The 18996-nt window shown below is 43.7% G+C and overlaps 1 protein-coding gene across 8 annotated transcripts in view; it reads left to right on the forward strand.

Annotated features, from left to right (window-relative positions):
- Positions 1-18996, forward strand: part of CEP170 (centrosomal protein 170) — a 112729-nt gene that overhangs the window by 13480 nt on the left and 80253 nt on the right. For all 8 annotated transcript variants that reach the window (XM_077344620.1, XM_077344655.1, XM_077344676.1 and 5 more), the window contains exon 2: positions 17748-17893. In XM_077344620.1, coding sequence (XP_077200735.1) covers positions 17789-17893 — 105 coding nt within the window. In that variant the 5' untranslated portion in view covers positions 17748-17788. The remainder of the gene's footprint in view (positions 1-17747; positions 17894-18996) is intronic.

Below are 18996 nucleotides of genomic sequence, written 5' to 3' on the forward strand. Positions count from 1 at the left end.
TATTTTTATATGTCTTACACATTTTATGCCAATAAAAGGTTACTGACTGATTGTAAGGTTGGAGAGGGGGAAAGAAACTACATTTTAATTAATGGTGGATCTCTGTATTTGTTATCTACATTGGAGATCTTCAGCTTTTCCACATTTGCAGTGGATCTCAGTATCCATTTTAAAATCTTTTTATGTTTCTAACTGTGATTTGACAGGCCCTAGTGAGAAAGCCCAAATTATCACCACTCTATGGTTAACACTGCATTTAAGAAGACTCAGACTAGGGCCTAGTCTGCACACAAAGGATAATGCACTTTCAATGTGCTTTGGCTTTGGCAGCTGGATTTCCCAGTGCCGAAAAGGAAAATCTACTTCTAAAGTGCATTGAAAGTGCATTATCTATTATCTATTGTGTGCAGACTAGGCCCAGCTGAATAGAGACTCAGTCTGGATCATGGTCAACTTTGCTCTTTAAGAAGACAACCATCTCCTAGAACAGCAAACCTTGGCTGAAAGGTATACTACTCACATAACCTTAACCTCTGTTTATAGTGTGCTGTCCCCTGATTTCATGACTCAACAGACAGTTTCCAGATCTTCTCCATGTTCTCCTCAGAAAATATTTCGGACATGATTCTGTCTTGCTCGAAGCATAATGCCTATATATGTGGAATGATCATCATTATGCATAATAGAGCTCTTCTAACCACCCTGTGTGTGAGCATAATGGTGAGTGACATGGGAGGCAGTCATAGGACTAATTCCTTTTACAAGCTTCATATCATTTACACGACTGTCAGTTGTGTCCCACTAAGATCTCTTGATACATAGGTATATGAGGAGATAATAAAGATCCACATTTGTTGGCTTCTCGCTGACCCTCCCAACACCCAATGTTGTAGGGATTCATTTCCTTTGCCTAGCAACAGACATTTATTCCATCCCCCTGCAATTTTCATTATTGCATTATCATGCCAAACTAAGATCTGGAAGATGTAGATTCAAAAACCTACTCTGCCATGAAAGCTTACCTTTCCTTGGGCCAGTTGCACACTTTCAGCCTAACCTACCGTTCACGGTTATGAGAATAAAATGGAAGAGAGACCAATTATGTAAGCTGTTTTGAATCCCCACTGGAGAGAAAGGTGGCATGTAAATGATGTAAATAAATCCTGCCTAACTTCAGAATCATGGTTTGGAATGCTCTGATATGCCAATATAATTTAACTCCATAATATGGGGCATGACAGAGTAGGTTTTTGAATCTATATCTCCCATGTTAAGTAACTTCTAGGAAACGTTTTCTTCCTCCAAAACCAATGTTTATTACACAAGATTAAGAGAATATTTGAAGCTATAGCATTCATGTACAAAGCAGCACCTAGTTTCAAATAAACGTGCTTGTTTCCAGATGAAAGCTATGTTAGGTATCTTGAAGGCAGTTATATTATTGGAGTAGAATAACAAAAATTGAGGAAAAATGAAGTCCAAAATAACTTCTCTGATGTTATTAAGATATGTAAATTGTGTGTAAAATCCTTACAGTCAAATGCATTACTTCAGAGAGAAATACAAGCAACTCATTCTACTCAGCACTAGGAGAAAACACTTCTTAGCCAAACCTTATTTTGCTGTTGCATAGAACAACACGCACCCAGTAATCTAATTAATTTTAGCTCAGACAAAGTAGCATATAAGTGGATAAGGGGAGCTGTAGGTGGATTCTTGACCTTTTTAGCTTGAGCAGTAAAGCAAGCTGTATCTAATTTTGATACAGAGGAGGAAGTATCAATGACACTGTTGTGCATTGTTTCAGCTGATTTATATCCTGGATAAAACACACTTCCAGTTTTGAGTCTGAGGTAAACTAGCATGCAGTAGTGACTGAGTCAACTTCCAAAGTCAAACAGTTTCAAATGAGGCATTAATTTAAGACTAGAAATTAATGGTCTCTTGGTTCATAGGCTTTGCTTTGTGAAGGATACCCGGTATCTTCAAGCAGAATGTACTAGAATGATAAATGTTGTATAAAAATTGTGTATGTTGTGCCAGAGGACTAGTCAGTGGTCACTAAGCTACAAAGTGACACTTTGAAGGCAGCAAGTGAGCTCACAAAAAGAGATTCATTTGGTGTTGATTTCCTCTAGTGTAGCAACTATCTTTCTCAGAAAGTTGTAGCTAGATGTTCAAAGGAGAGACCAAGACCTGGGAAAAAGATAGTGTGTGTAACACAGGAGCAGCCAGCAAAGTTTTCCTAGCAAAGTTTTCATTGCCTTGCAGCCATATCAGCAGTCTGAGGGGGAGAATGGGGGTTGGACGGGGTCAGACTATTAGTTTATTATTTTATATGCTTATTTACACGTTGTTAGCTGCCGTGAGGACTGCCCAAGAGCGGCAGCCTAGAAATATTACATACATACATACATACATACATACATACATACATACATACATACATACATACATACATACATACATACATACATACATACATACATACATACATAAAGGTAAAGGTAAAGGTATCCCCTGTGCAAGCACCGAGTCATGTCTGACCCTTGGGGTGACGCCCTCTAGCGTTTTCTTGGCAGACTCAATACGGGGTGGTTTGCCAGTGCCTTCCCCAGTCATGACCGTTTACCCCCCAGCAAGCTGGGTACTCATTTTACCGACCTCGGAAGGATGGAAGGCTGAGTCAACCTTGAGCCGGCTGCTGGGATTGAACTCCCAGCCTCATGGGCAGAGCTTACAGACAGCTGCCTTACCACTCTGCGCCACAAGAGGCTCTACATACATACATACATACATGCCTACATACATGCCTACATACATGCCTACATACATACATACATACATACATACATACATACATACATGCCTACCATAATTGGTAATTAGGCATCTTTTCCTTGTGTCTCATGGTTCCTTGTGGTTATGGGTCATGAAACCAGATATGCTTCCTCCCTGGAATTCTACACACCTTGCAGAAAACATCGAAGTTTTCTTGTGTATAGGTCAGTCATTCTTAGGTCTTGCTGGAATTGCCAACATCCTAGTGGTGTCTGAAGAACTCCATTGAGGAACCATTCTAACTATCAGGAACTTCCAGATGTTTAGCCAAAAATTCTGTTGAATTAATTTCATCCCATTGGTTCTGGTCCCACCTTCTGGGGCAACAGAAAGCATCCTCTATGTGACACCAAATGCTTGAATATGTCTATCATATCAGCTTTTAGTCATCTTCTCTACAAGGTAAACAAAAGCTCCTTCAACCTTTCCTCATACGTCTTAGTTTCCAAATCCTTCACCATTTTCATTGCCCTCCTCTAGATGCGCTCCAGTTTGTCTACTTCCTTCTTCAGTTGTGTTGCCCAAAAGTGAACACAGTATTCTAAGTGACATCTAATCAGAGAAGTGTAAAGCAGTACCATCACCATGTGCAATCTGGACACTATACTTCTTTTGATGCAGCCCAAAATCCCATTGCCTTTTTAGCAACTGATTCACACTGCTGGCTCATGTTCAGTGCTAAGACCCCTAGCTCCTTTTCACACACACGACTGCCAAGACAGGTCCCCCCATCCTATAACGATGCATTTGACTTTTCCTACCTAAATGAAGAACTTTACATTTATCACTATTAAAATTCATTGTATTCATTATAGCCCAGTTTTCTAGCCTGTCAAGATCATCCTGTATCCTGATTCTGTATTCTGGTGTGTTTGCTACCCCTCATGTGCAAATTTAATAAGCACCCCCCCCCCCCAGCCAGTATTATCTGTGTTTTAGTGCCAATTTATTCTCTTTTAGCCTGTTAACCGCTACAGCCAGGTAGCAATTCAGGACCTCTACCTATGGATAAGGATATATTGAGTTGAGTATAATTGGTGACAATGAACCCCAAAACTACAAATTATTTGTATTAAGGGCTATATATAGAAATTGAGAAGCTTGGGGGAAAATAATTGCCCCCTGTAGAACCTCACAAGATAGGTCCCACACTCTCATTGATGTCAGCTGGTTTCCAATAACAATACTTTGATCCATGAGGAATTATTTAAACCAGTTCAGGGCACATTCCATTATCACTATTTCTGCCTCCAGGCACTAAGATGGCATTATCTACTCTAGGGTTTCCCAACCAGGGGCCTGAGGATCCCTGGGGGTTCTCAGGAGCTCTGAATGGGGTCCACGGGAGCTTCGAAGTGCCATGGTATGTGGAGAGGTCTGGGCTGTCTTCTTAGCTCCTACTCTTTTTTCTGGTCAGCATGAGGTAAAGCTGCCATAGTAGTAGTAGAGGTGGAGGGTGGGAGCAAAGGAAAGCTAAGGGTGTGGGTTTTGATGTCACTTTTGGGGGTATGGCAGGGGGCGTTGCCTGTTGACATCACTTATGGGGCTCCTTGAAGTTTGAAAAATTATTTCAGGGGCTCCTCAGTAAAATGCAACTTTTACTCTACTCCCATCATGTCTGCTAACTCACTCCCAGCTCAGTTGTTTAGGTAGTTCTATCCCTCACCGCCCTGGAAAAGTGTCAAAATAATAACCAATCAGATATCAACTGTGAGGCATTTGCAAGTCATTTTGCAGACAAAATTTCGACACTCTGCCATAACCTCCCTCCAAATCTTAAAGAAAGTGAACTAGTGGCCCCTTGGCCGTCTTTGGAGAAAATGCTGAGTAACTTCAGATGACTCATGCTGACTGAAGTGGACAAGATGCTAATGGCAGCAAAACCAACCACATGCCCTCCCATGCCCATTGTGGCTGTTAAAGACAACTGATATAAGAATAGTGGCCCTCCTCCAGTAGATAATCAACCTCTCCCTCTCAATGGGAGACTTCCCGGAAGGACTAAAAGAGGCAGTTGGTCACGCATTGCTAACAAAAAGTCTTTGGACCCACAAGAGCCCAACAGCTATCATCCCATCTCATACCAACTGTTTCTGGAAAAGATGCTAGAAACGGCTGTCTCAGGCCAATTGTCAGCATTCCTGGAGGAAACTTCAGTCTTAGACCCATCCCAGTCAGATTTCTGTCCTGGCCACAGGAGAAACGCTAGTTGCCCTGATAGATGACTTCCGTCACCAGTTGGACCAGGCTGGGGTAGCGCTGCTTGTGTTACCTCTAAGGGGTGTTTGACACAGTTGACCATGAACTTCTAGCTCACTGCCTCGCCAATACTGGGATATGAGGGACTGGCCTTCAGTAGCTGATCTCCTTTCTCTGGGATGGTGGCCAAAGGGGAGCAATAAGAGAGAGATCATCAAGCTGCCACCAGTTTGCATGAGTCCCTCAGGGAGCAGTTCCCTCTCCAATCCTAATTGTTTGTTTGTTTATATTTTTATATGAGCCTCTTGTGGCGCAGGGTGGTAAGGCAGCCAACATGCTGTCTGAAGCTCTGACCATGAAGCTGGGAGTTCGATCCCAGGAGCCGGCTCAAGGTTGACTTAAGTCTTCCATCCTTCCAAAGTTGGTAAAATGAGTAGCCAGCTTGCTGTGGGGTAAAATGGTAATGATTGGGGAAGGGAATGGCAAACTACCCTGTATTGATTCTGCCAAAAAATGCTAGAGGGTGTCACCCCAAGGGTCAGACATGACTCGTTGCTTGCACAGGGGATACCTTTACCTTATATTTTTATACTGCCCTTCCACACAGCTCTGGATGGTTTAGATAAAATGTCATAGAGTAATTACATGGGACATCATAACAACTCTAACAATCCTAACATAACGTATCAACTAGAACAATATTTCAACATAAATAGTAACTGTAATGGAACCCTAAGGTAGGTTTGCAGGACCTGTGAAATTGTGGGAACTTGGGCAGGGCTCTGATCTCTTCAGGGAGCTCGTTTCACTAGGTGGAGGCTAGGACAGAGAAGGCTCTGAGGTCCAATGTGCTTCCTTGAGGCCAGGGATCACCAGCCAGTTGGAGGTAGTTGTGTGTAGGGCTCTTTTGGGGGTGTAGGCAGAGAGACACTCTCTCATGTTCACTGGGCCTAGACCGCATATGGCCTTGAAGTTAAGTGGGATTTCCATGGTCATAGAATCATAGAATCATAGAGTTGGAAGGGGCCATACAGGCCATCTAGTCCAACCCCCTGCTCAACGCAGGATTAGCCCTAAGCATCCTAAAGCATCCAAGAAAAGTGTGTATCCAACCTTTGCTTGAAGACTTCCAGTGAGGGGGAGCTCACCACCTCCTTAGGCAGCCTATTCCACTGCTGAACTACTCTGACTGTGAAAAACTTTTTCCTGATATCTAGCCTATATCGTTGTACTTGAAGTTTAAACCCATTACTGCGTGTCCTCTCCTCTGCAGCCAGCAGAAACAGCATCCTGCCCTCCTCCAAGTGACAACCTTTCAAATACTTAAAGAGGGCTATCATGTCCCCTCTCAACCTCCTTTTCTCCAGGCTGAACATTCCCAAGTCCCTCAACCTATCTTCATAGGGCTTGGTCCCTTGGCCCCAGATCATCTTCGTCGCTCTCCTCTGTACCCTTTCAATTTTATCTACGTCCTTCTTGAAGTGAGGCCTCCAGAACTGCACACAGTACTCCAGGTGTGGTCTGACCAGTGCCGTATACAATGGGACTATGACATCTTGTGATTTTGATGTGATGCCTCTGTTGATACAGCCCAAAATGGCATTTGCCTTTTTTACCGCTGCATCACACTGCCTGCTCATGTTTAGTTTACAGTCCACAAGTACCCCAAGGTCTCGTTCACACACAGTGTTACCTAGAAGCGTATCCCCCATCCAGTAGGCATGCTTTTCATTTTTCTGACCCAGATGCAGAACTTTACACTTATCTTTATTGAATTGCATCTTGTTCTCATTTGCCCATTTTTCCATTGTGTTCAGATCTCGTTGAACTCTGTCTCTATCTTCCGGAGTATTTGCCAGTCCTCCCAATTTGGTGTCATCTGCAAACTTGATGAGTAGTCCCTCCACCCCCTCATCTAGATCATTAATAAATATATTAAAAAGTACCGGGCCGAGCACCGAGCCCTGAGGTACCCCGCTACTCACCTCTCTCCAGTCTGATGAAACACCATTGACAACAACTCTTTGAGTGCGGTTCTCTAACCAATTCCCTATCCACCTAACTATCTGAAAATCCAGATTGCAGTCCTTCAACTTATCCATCAGAACATCATGGGGAACCTTGTCAAAAGCTTTACTAAAATCCAAGTAAATGACATCAACCGAATTTCCCCGATCCAGCAAACCTGTTACTTGGTCAAAAAAAGAAACTAGGTTGGTCTGGCAGGACCTGTTGGAGACAAATCCATGCTGACTTCCTTGGATCACCAAATTGTCCTCCAGATGTTTGCAGATCGCTCCCTTTAATATCTGCTCCATTATCTTCCCCACAACAGAGGTCAGACTCACTGGTCTGTAGTTTCCTGGGTCATCCTTCCTCCCTTTTTTGTAGATCAGAATAACGTTTGCTCTTTTCCAGTCCTCCGGGACATCTCCAGTCCTTAAAGAGGTTCCAAAGATGATGGACAAGGGCTGTGCAAGTTCTCTGGAAAGTTCTTTGAGTACTCTCGGGTGCATTTCATCTGGACCAGGGGATTGTTAGTGGTGTGTTAGTCAGAATCCTGGCTGGAGCGTTCTGCACCAGTTGTAGTTTCTGGATCAAGAATAAGGGTAGGCCTGTGTAGAACGAGTCACAGAAATCCAGTCTAGAGGTGACAGTCACATGGATCACTGTGGCTAGGTGATATGGGGCCAAGTAGGGCACTAGTAGCTTGGCTTGACAGAGGTGGTAAAATGCCAGCCACGCTACCTTTGTGACTTGGGCTTCCATTGTAAGAGAAGCATCCAGGATCATGCCCAAGTTCCTGGTGGAGTGAGTCACTAAGAGCTGCACACTGTCCTGCGCTTCTTCACATGGTCCCTTCCTACCCAGCCATAGGACCTCCGTCGTTGCAGGGTTGAGCTTCAGACTACTCTGCTTGAGCCATTTTGTCACTGCTTCCAGGCATCTCGCTAAAGATTCTGGGAGAGAGCCAGAATGGTCATCCATCAAGAGGAAGAGCTGGTTGTCATCTGCATATTGGCAACCCAGTCCAAACCTCCGCACAACCTGAGCAAGAGGACACATGAAGCTATTAAATAGGATAGGAGAGAGGACTGCTTCTTGTGGGACTCCACATTTAGATACTCTTTAGACAATTAGATACTCTCTCTCCTTTTGGTACCCTCTGTCTGTGACCCCAGAGGAAGGAGATCAGCCATCTGAGGGCTGTCCCCCATATCCTGGTATCTGCGAGGCAGTGAACTAAGAGCTCATGATTGACTGTAAAATGCTGCTGACATGTCTAATAGTGCCAGCAGCGCTGACCAGTCTCAATCCAGATGGCGGCGGAGGTTGTCTGTCAGGGTGACTAGAGCTGTCTCTTCCCGATGGCCAGGCTGGAAACACGACTGAAATGGGTCAAGGGCTGAAGCTTCCTCCAGGATATTTGGTCCACAGCAGCCCTTTCAACTAACTTCCCCAGAAACACTAGATGCAAGACAGGGCGGTAGTTGTCAAGCTCTTGCAGAGCCAAGGATGTTTTTTTGAGCAACGGCATACCACTGTCTCTTTTAATCCCTCTGGGAATTCTCCTGCTGAAAGGGAGAGATTGATTATTTCCGAGAGGGAGGGGGCTATTCTTATATCAGTTGTTTTTAGGAGCCATGATGGACATGACTTTAGTGGGCAAGTTGTTGGCCTTGTTGCTGCTAGCATCCTGTCCACTTTGTCAAAAGCTTTACTAAAATCCAAGTAAATGACATCAACTAGTGAGAGTTAACATCTTTGTACGCCGTCTTGCTCAATTGGTGTGGAAGTTTGGGCTGGGATGTCACCAATAGCTGATGACACCCAGCTCTTCCTCCTGTTGGATGGCCATCCTGATCCTCCCCAGAAGTGTTAGCCAGCTGCTTGGAAGCAGTGATGAGGTAGCTCAAGTAGAGTCGTCTGAAGCTCAACCCTTCATCTGAAGCTCAACCCTTCAAAGAGAGAGGTCCTATGGCTGTGCAGGAAGGGTCCAAACAAGGAAGTGTGCCTACCCAACCTGGATGGAGCGTAGCTATCGGTGAATCACTCTACCAGGAATCTGGAGGCTCAGGTCACGGGAGTAGCGCGGCTTGCATTCTACCACCTTTGCCAAGCTAAACTACTGGTGCCCCAGACACCTAGCCACAGTGATCCCCACAACAGTCACCTCTTGGCTGAATTTTTATAACTTGCTGTACGCAGGCCTACCCTTAACCTTAATCTGGAAACTACAGCTGGTCCAGAATGCAGCGGCCAGCATCCTCACAGCTACGCCATGGAGGTCTCACATTCAGCCCATTCTCCAACAACTGCACTGGTTAGCAGTCAAATTCCAGATTAAGGTTCTGGTAATCACCTTTAAGGCCATATGTGATCTGGGCCCAGTGTACCTCAGGGACCACCTCTCTGCCTACACTCCTTTGCCATCTCCAACTGGCTGGTGATCCCTGGCCCCAAGGAAGCTTGTTTAACCTCAACCAGGCCCAGAGCTTTCTCTGTCCTGGCCCCCACCTGGTGGAATGAGCTCCCAAAGGAGATTCAGGCCCTAATAGAACTTGAACAATTCTGCAGGGCCTTCAAAAAGGAGCTCCTCTGCCAGGCATTTGGTTACATTTGACCGCATCTAACATCTTCCACTCAGTCCGCAAGCCTCCCTCCCATGAAACAACACCTTGAACTGACCGATCATGGGTCCCTCAGTATGTTGCAGTTATGAATGTATTGTTCTCTCTGTTCATTATTGTTGTATTGTTATTCATGGTTATCAAATCCAATGAGCAGCAGAGGTCTGGCTTTTATCTACACTGAGATGGAAGTTGTCAGCTAAAGCTAGCAAAGCAGTCTCTGTCCCATAGCTTAGCCTGAAGCCAGGCTGAAAAGGGCCTGCAATAGATGAGTTGAGAGTTTTATAAACAAATGATTCCATAAGACTTGATTTACCTGATGACCTAAATTAGTCTGTCACTTATTGGTTGCCTTTTCCTTGTTACAAACTGAATCTATCAACAAAACAATAAATGCTAGGAATGTTTATTTTCCATTGTATAGGTAACTTAAAATTTAGCTGGCCCTCTCAAGATACATCCTTTACTTAGCTGTGTCTCAATAATTTTAATCTGTATATATTGGAATATGGAAATATTTGTGCCTCTTTTTCCAGCACAACTTCAAAGGGTTCAACTCTGTTATTCACTATTAGTGTGAATCTGGTACATTGAGATGTTCCTACTCTATGAAGCATTAGGGTAATGATAAAATATTTTCTTTTGTTATTTCTGGTAACTAAAGATAATAGAAAGTATTTGGGAGGGGGCAGATTATGACTTTCAACAATGAAGATGTCACCCCATCTGTTGAGACCAAACTCCATCATGTGCCCTTTTTGCAGCAGAAGTTGTTCTTCCTGGGAAAATAAACACGCCCAGCCTCCCATGGCCATCGGGAATGCACTCCTAGCACTAAAGGACCAAGTGAGGTTTCTCAAGACAGTGCCGCAATCCCAGTCTTCCCACTCTGTTTTCTTAGGCTCCCTCCAATAAAGTTCATCTATTGTGTATGTTCCAGGTATTGGTATTAGTTGCAAATTATCGAACGTGGGAGCACATTTTGCAGGGGGTGGGGGGAACCATGCAAGGTAGCTGATTCTTGTAGGCACAACCGTGGCTGGGGCACATCTAGACAATTATGTGACCACAGCAGTGCATACAGATGGGTGTGCTATGTGACATGCTAAAAGAATAGACAGCATACCCAGAAACTGCAGGACCACCGCCTCATTCACCTGCCCCAAGAAGATGCCTTGCAGTGATCACATATGGAAATATCATGGGTGCTCCCTCACAGATAGGCCCTGACTGGGGGGCCAAGAAACCAACAATGTTGTTGGCATAAGAGACTGCCACTTTGGTAAGGTTTGGCAGCATTCCACTGTGCTGAATAGGGATGGTCCATTTCAGAGGGCAGTCCCCTCCAGAGGCTTGCTTGGCCTATCTGGATCCTAACTTTACCAGGGATATTTTCATATGAAAATGAAGGGCTCAGATGGCACATAGCAGTAGTTACTGGGCACCCTTAGCTGTTGATATTAAAACTAAAGGGTGTCATATTTGCATCAGCCTTCCTGATGGCTACCATGAGGGTAAATACACTGACCTTGCCAAATTCCAGCCACCCACAACTATAATGGGACAAGTGACCACAAAGCAAGAATCATTGAGTTGTTAGGTGGATCCCAGAGACCTGAACTATGGAGGAACTGGCCATCAATATGGATATAGGGTCCCTTTCACAACCCCCTCTTGTTCTGTAATGTCCAAGGAAATTACACATTGGCCTACAGCAAGGAATTCAACTGACATAGGGTATAACTCACCTGGAGGAAATTCCTAGATCTATAGTCACTATAATCCCCCTTTTCAGGGGACTGAACAATTGTTTAAAAAAAAAAAGGTGTGACATGGGGGGGGGTTCCCCACGTCCACAACCATGAGAGACTGAGGGGCTCAGTGTGCCATAAAAGTATCCCTGTGTTGTTGACACTCACTTTGAAGGCCAGAGGCTGTGAGGGTTACAACAGATGAGCCATGGAACACCACTGTAGTTCCTGGTGAGCATTTAACCTGGCCACCTGTCGCTAGGAGATGTGGTTGCTGGTGCTGTGAAGGAAGAGAGGACTTTGACGCCTTGCCAGTTTCCCCATCCAGCACAGCACATCCTGACCACTATCACCTCCAGAGTGGCTCTGTGCAATTTCAGATGGCGGGGACATCATCAGGGTTATTCACATCCCAGCCAACCCTGTGAAAATTTGGTTATTCAAATAAGGGACTTAAGCAGCAAACAACAACAGCCATTGGGCAGTGTTGGCAACTGATAGCACAAGTGTTAAACATCAACAATATGTGCATTGCCCTTCTAGTTAGCCCCCTCCCAGCTGCAAGCCAACAATGAGTGTAAATGGAATTAATGTGTAATTAGAGGCAAGCTTTGCACACAAACAGGCTAGCATTCCAGGACTAGGAGCATCTGCCTATTTTCATGTGGGTGCAGTGACCCTGCACCATGGAGGGATCAGTCATCCCTTCCATGCCCCCCCCCCATCTCCATTGTGCTTGCAAAACTCCCATATCTGAGTTGTCTTGGAAATGCATAGTTCTGTAGTTACTGTCTCCCCTTCCCCTGTTCAGGGGACCCTAAGCAATGTGCTACGCAAAATGGCTAAGTGGGCTATCTTCTGACAACACAGGGGCATGGAGACCCAGATGTTCATGGCCCTCCATGGCAGCAACCTTGCTAACCCTTCTTGATGTCAGAAGTCATTATGGCAGACCTGAACAAGTCCTGATCTTGTCTGGTTAAGCCCAGGGATTATGCCTTATTCGCTTTGATGCAGCAAGTAAACTATAAATTATGGCAACTTCCAAATGGTGCCATGTTCTGGGAGTGTCTGGCCCTCGTGGGGGCAGGGAAAGCCGTATGGGTTCAGATATCATGGAAAGGCTACTAGCAACCCTGTCACTCCTCGTGTGGGCAGAAGGGAAGAGGGCCCCCTTCAGCTGTCACTGCAGTCATTGGGATGTCTTCGTTACAGATTTTGTAACCACACAAGCTCCCCCTGAAGTCCTGCCTTGTAGAAGCTTGCAGTCGGGTTGAGCATGTTTTGTGCTGTATGCCCTCCCAGCCATGCTAACCATACTTATTCTGAAGCCATATTTTGCTCTCTGGCCAGAGAACCAAGATCTGGGTACCATGGATTCCGCCCAACTTACTCTACATGAGTCTACCCTTATCCTTGATGCAGAAACTTCAGCTGGTGCAGAATGCAGCAGGTAGGATACTTACAGGAACACCTTGGAGGACCCACATCTGGCCCACACTCCAGCGGCTGCACTGACTACCAGTTGACTACCAGATCAGGCTTAAGATTCTGGTAATCACCTTCATGGTCATACGTGGTTTGGGCCCTAAGTATCTGAGAAACGGCCCCAAAGAGCATTACACTCCATCAACACCAACAAACTGATGATCCCTGGGTGCAGAGAAGCTTGTCCATCATCAACTTTCTCGGTCTAGGCTTTCACCTGGTGGAATGAGCTCCTAGATTATATCAGGGCTCTGCCGGAGCGAAAACCATTGCGCAGCTCTTCTACCAGGCTTTCAGTCAAGACAAGTCAGCAAGCCACCAACTACCAACCAAAGCCCAGAGGCTCCTCCAACCATCCACTGCACTAACAAAAGAAAAAACAATCACAGTGCAGAAAAAGCTGAGTTACCGATCATTAAATGTTGATTGTTAAATTATAAACTGCTTTATTCGATACAAGTTCTCATTGCTAAAGTTTTATCATATATTCAAGACGTTTATTGTATCACATTGTATTATGAAAGTTTCCAATGTAAACTGCCCTTAGCCAAGAGGCAAGCCGGTATATACATAAAATAAAAAATAGAAAAAGTAACTTGACTACAAGGTCCATGAAGATGCCTTGGTGGTCACAGAAGGCCTGAACATTCAGGCTGTTGAAGTGGTGACAATTGCTGTATACCTGCGGCTCCTCTTGGCGGGTGATGAGGGCTGTGAGCAGCCCATAGCCCCCAGCACATTGGGAAATCCTGTGGCTGATGTGAACCCTGCCTGATGGGTGCTAGGTTCATTCCTTGATGGGGAAGTGCTCCTTGGGGTGTACCAGCATGGCATCCAGAAAACTCTGTAGCATTGTCTAGCAGAGGATTGTGACAACTCAAAAAAACCTCTGTGGCAACCCTCTGAAAGGATTCAGTGGCCAGGAACCTTAGGGATAGCAGTATTTTCTGAAAGATGAGTATGGCGCAAGAAACGTGGCCTGGAAGGTGGCCTGACCTCCTTGCACATAGCCTGAATGGCAGCTCTGTCTAGATGAAACTGACCAAGGCAGAAGACAAACCTGGTATTAACAGCCACAGGACCTCCTCAGCCATCACTGTGCCATCCAGTTGTAGACTGCAGGTAGAGAGTGGATGTGCTGCACACTGAGCATAGAAAGTGAAAACAGGAGGGGGCACCATCCCAGGAGCACCTGGTCTGACCCTGCAGAAAAGGGGACAAAGATCACAAAGGTGGTGGCCCGCCGCAACCACACTGATCTATGTGTCTGCCTCCCTTTCCCCCCAGATGCTACCTACCTCACTGAATGCCAGCACCTACTTCCTGTTGGGTGATGTGAGCAAGGGTCAGGGCATTGGTGTGTTCCCATGTTAGGGTAGGCTGTCTTCTCATTCCCCTGTGCTGGTTATTCTGATAGTGAGGATGGCTGAGAAGGCACTGCTAAATGGGTTGATGGTGGAGCATGCCACTTCCAGGACAGCTTTGCCACCTCCCAAGGTTACGGCATGTTACTATGAAACAGGTGTGCCCTGGTACATGTTTCCTGGACAAAAATATCTTCTTCAAAACTCTGGAACAATTACCTTCGGCCCTATCCAGAAGTTTGTCCAAGCTCATATAGTTAAAGGTTTACCTTATAAGTGGGCTGTGGATGAGGGTCTGCCAGGAGCAGAGGCCATCATGCAGGCAGTGGTATCTTTATAATTATGGGTGACCACAGCATTAAGATTCTGTAATCAGACTGTAATGGTCTGACGTAACACCGGCCCCTAGTCATGGGGGGCAAGGCCTGTCACCCACTGCCTTCCGCAAGCATTCCCCGAGGACTGACTGCTGTGTTTCTCCCCTGTGCTCAGGTGCCTACTCCCTGACATTTGCTGCTAATGTGTGAGCCAATTACACGCCCTGACCGCTAGGAGATATATGGCAATGGAGTGCTGCAGCATTATCACTGCAAGGATCACTGTGGCGGTGCCCGTTCACATAGCTGTGGCTCCTTTTTCCCACATTCAGCTGCTGTGTACCTTAGAGCAGGGGTAGTCAACCTGTGGTCCTCCAGATGTCCATGGAGTACAATTCCCATGAGACTCTGCCAGCAAATGCTGGCAGGGGCTCATGGGAATTGTAGTCCATAGGCATCTGGAGGACCACAGGTTGACTACCCCTGCCTTAAAGGGGTGACTAGCATTGCTACAGTTGCTTCACAGCCAGGCGCAATTCAGGATTGCTTTGCTTTAACCCAAATAAAGGTGTTTAAAAGGTTTTGCAGTTCTTGCAGTTTCTTATCTTGTATTAAAATTGGGACATTAGCAACCAATGTCCGAAATCACTGCTTTTAATGCAGGAAAGGAAATGGAATAAATATTTGGTATAGATGTCTTTATAACCAGTGGGCTGTTACCTGTATGTTTCCATTTGTGGAAGTGACAGATGTTTTGACAATTCTTGCATTTCTATATCCAGCTTAATTTTTTCTCAGTAGATTATTTCTGATGGACTTCCTTTCCACTTAATATTCAAACTTTGCAACCCCAAACTGTCACACACTTCTGAATCCTTTAGGGGGTATAACTCTTTTTAGGAATGTACTGTTAGTATGCATTTCTGTTCTTGAATTGAGGGAGTACTATTGAATTAAATGAGACCTCTTTCTAAGTAATCATCTGTGGATTTGGAATGCATTATGGTTTGTTTGTTTTTTTCTGGCTTCTCTAATTCCAAACAGTTTCAGTACTGTTTATAGGGTTTATAGAGTTCTTAAGGAGTTTTAAAATATGTATCTAGGTTACAGATCTGTCAGAACTCTGTCAGTTCTTCTTGCCAACTATAATAGTTTGTTTCTGCTGTCAGACTTCTCTCTGTAGAAGTGCTTTAGAAAGCTACTATGATTGTCAGGGACAATACATATTTAAAATCTTTTTCAGGTATGTTAATTCTGTCTGGCACAAGTGTGTTTTCAGCATTTTGAGTCATTAGCTCAACCTAGTTATTAATATTTATTTTATAGCAGTTCTGGTCTTTTCACTCTTAATTTGCAAAATGTCATTTTGGCAAAACCTTTTAAAGACATTTATTGTTTCTACGCAGCAGCAGTTTCATAGTGACCCTTTACATTGTTTGGGAAAAGCTGGTTTGTGTTCCTATGAAAGGAGCAATTAGCTCTTGTTTGCTGCTTTGTCGCATGATCTGACTGTGAGTTCTTGGCTCTTGCAAAAATCACATGGGATTCTTGTTATAGTTATTTTCAGTGTTATTAATCACACTGAAAGGACAGCCACTGATGGTGTCGCCTAAAATGCTTATTTGCTGCCCAGAAAAATCATTTTGTATATGGATGGGCTGTGTCTACCACTGTGCTTAGGGACTGAACAACACCTTTCCTTGTCCCTTTTTCATGTTGATAGATTTTCTTGAGGACATCTCCAGAAATACAGTCTTGACTGGTTACACATCAGTTTTGAATGCAATTGTTGGCTTTGCTCACAACTCATGATTTGTATATGTTTCTGTAGCCAAATAGGTAGGTCAGGTGGGACAAAAACATGAAGGGCAAATTTTGAAGCAGGTTTATACTCTACAAGCTACCCATATCTTCTTGGCTAGCTATACATATGCTGGCTATCAGTATGATGGGTGAATGCTCCCTGGGGATAAGGTATTTAAAGTAGTCCAGTTTCTTTGCTCTGTGCCTTTAAATATTAAAGTGTAATAGGGTATGTGAATATATACAGTGGTCCCCAACCTTTTTATCACCGGGGACCACTCAACGCCGGGGACCACTCAACACCTTTTACTGAGGCCCGTTGGGGGGGTAGTTTACTCCTCTACTCTCAACCACTGCCCTAACGCTCTCTGATCGCTATGGTAATGTTTAAACATCCCTTCAAAATAAGATACAGACACGCCACAACAATGAAGTTTGTTGTAAAGGGCCGGGGGGGGGGAGAAGGCGTCCTTTGGGGCCCACCTCCAATTAGTCGAAGGACCACATGTGGTCCGCAGCCCACAGGTTGGGGATCACTGAATATATACATGATTAATGGTTGGTGTTGCTTAATGGGATGCTCATGCCATCATAATCACATTCTATATCAATGTATGTTGCTTAGATTTTATTTCAATAGACATGTTAACAATTTGGAACATGTTTTAAAATTGATTAGATTTTTTTTCTTATAAGGTACCGCAAGAGTCCATTTAAAGCTAGTAGACAAGAGTAAAATGAGTACCCAGCTTGCTGGGGGGTAAACGGTAATGACTGGGGAAGGCACTGGCAAACCATCCCGTATTGAGTCTGCCATGAAAACGCTAGAGGGCGTCACACCAATGGTCAGACATGACCCGGTGCTTGCACAGGGGATACCTTTACCTTTAGACAAGAGTTTAAGTTTTTAAACCAACAATTCTTTAACATTACCAATATCTTCTTGAACTGTACTGTCCTTTGTACAGGTCTTTGTGTTACTTTACAAATTATGTTTTTCCAACTCAGGCATACTGTATATATACACACACACTCAAGCAAGCTGTCACTTGTGAAGAGAAAACATCTGTTATGGTATATTTATCTTTTGTCGGGAATTACATACTGCCATGGCTTTCTAATATCTAATGTGGTAAAATAGATCTGCAGTCTGCACACATGATAGTGTGTGTGTCCTGAAATCTGTTTTTTTTAAGTCATTTGTGAAGTAGTTCTTAGAACTTTGTAAATTTAAAATCTTATCTCTTATTTATGATTTCTGGTTAGTACAGGAATTCCAACAGCAATTAACTTTTAGTAGCAACAAGGGCTAGAACTGGAATTTACAACTTGTCTCTCTCTGTCTTGCTGCAGGATGACGTAGCCTTCCCAAGGATTTATCACCTAAACAGAAAATGAGCTTAACATCCTGGTTTTTAGTGAGCAGTGGAGGCACCCGCCACAGACTGCCACGAGAGATGATTTTTGTTGGAAGAGATGACTGTGAGCTGATGTTACAGGTAATGGTGTCAGTTCTCCAGATGTAAATGTTGAATGTTTTGAGGACTATATTTTATTAGTAATTTATTAGTAACAATTAGTAATACTAACACTAATAATACCAATAATTAGTAATATTAATGTTTTAGTAATTAAATCATTCATCTGTATTCTATATAGAAGCATATGGATAGTGTAGTATAGGATATTAATTACTTGGATTAGATAAATCTCTGTACTGGCCCAGATTGTAATTTATGTAGTCAGTTGAGGATTTCCAGTGAAGGAGTGAGAGTGGAAATGCACTTCCTGTCCTCAGGGCAATTCTCTAGACCAGTTTAACAACAGTTTCTATAGAAAAGTAAAGGCCTGAGAAAATTCAGAAAGCTGTTTTCTTTCTCTAGTATTTCCAAGGTCTGAAATGGAAAACTATGAAATTGACATAGCGGGAGTTGTCATAGATTTCTCATTATTCTTGTTCTGAAATAAAGTAGACCCCTTAAAGCAGTGTCTTAAAATAACAGACACTAACTGATCTAAGGAGGCAGTCTGGGAATATTCCAAGTACATTCCAACAATTCAGCTATATAGGCTGAATATTTAATTCTTACATAATGCATCTTTAAAGGGAAGAGAATATTAGAATATTTTGAGAATAAATGTACACAATCAAAGGAACAAATTAATGTTAAAATGTGTGCTTTTGTTTGTTCAAACTTTCCATTTTCATTGTCACTGGTACTCAAAGTAGGTTCAGAATAAGAAGCTATAGATCTTTAAAAGTGCTAATTCTCACGGGAGAAATGAACCTACATTGTTATATTACTTTCAAAGATGTATTTACTGGGATGGAACTGGATATAGATGTAATTGACAAAATTGGCCACCCCTCTATATTTAGTTGCCCTTAAAGTGACACTTATTGTGTTTGGCATCAAAGTAATGATAATTCACTAGTATTATAAAGTTCAACTAACTCTAGGTACAATGCTGTTTAGTTACATTATGATTGTTTCATTAAAAATAGTCATTTATAGTCATCATTCAGAAATAATTTTAAAGCATTATTACATGAAACTCAGAGCAGTAGACATTGTTGTCCCTTCCTCGGAGCCAACTTGGT

This window comes from Paroedura picta, chromosome 1 (assembly GCF_049243985.1).
Source record: "Paroedura picta isolate Pp20150507F chromosome 1, Ppicta_v3.0, whole genome shotgun sequence".
In the NCBI taxonomy this organism is placed as follows: Eukaryota; Metazoa; Chordata; class Lepidosauria; order Squamata; family Gekkonidae; genus Paroedura; species Paroedura picta.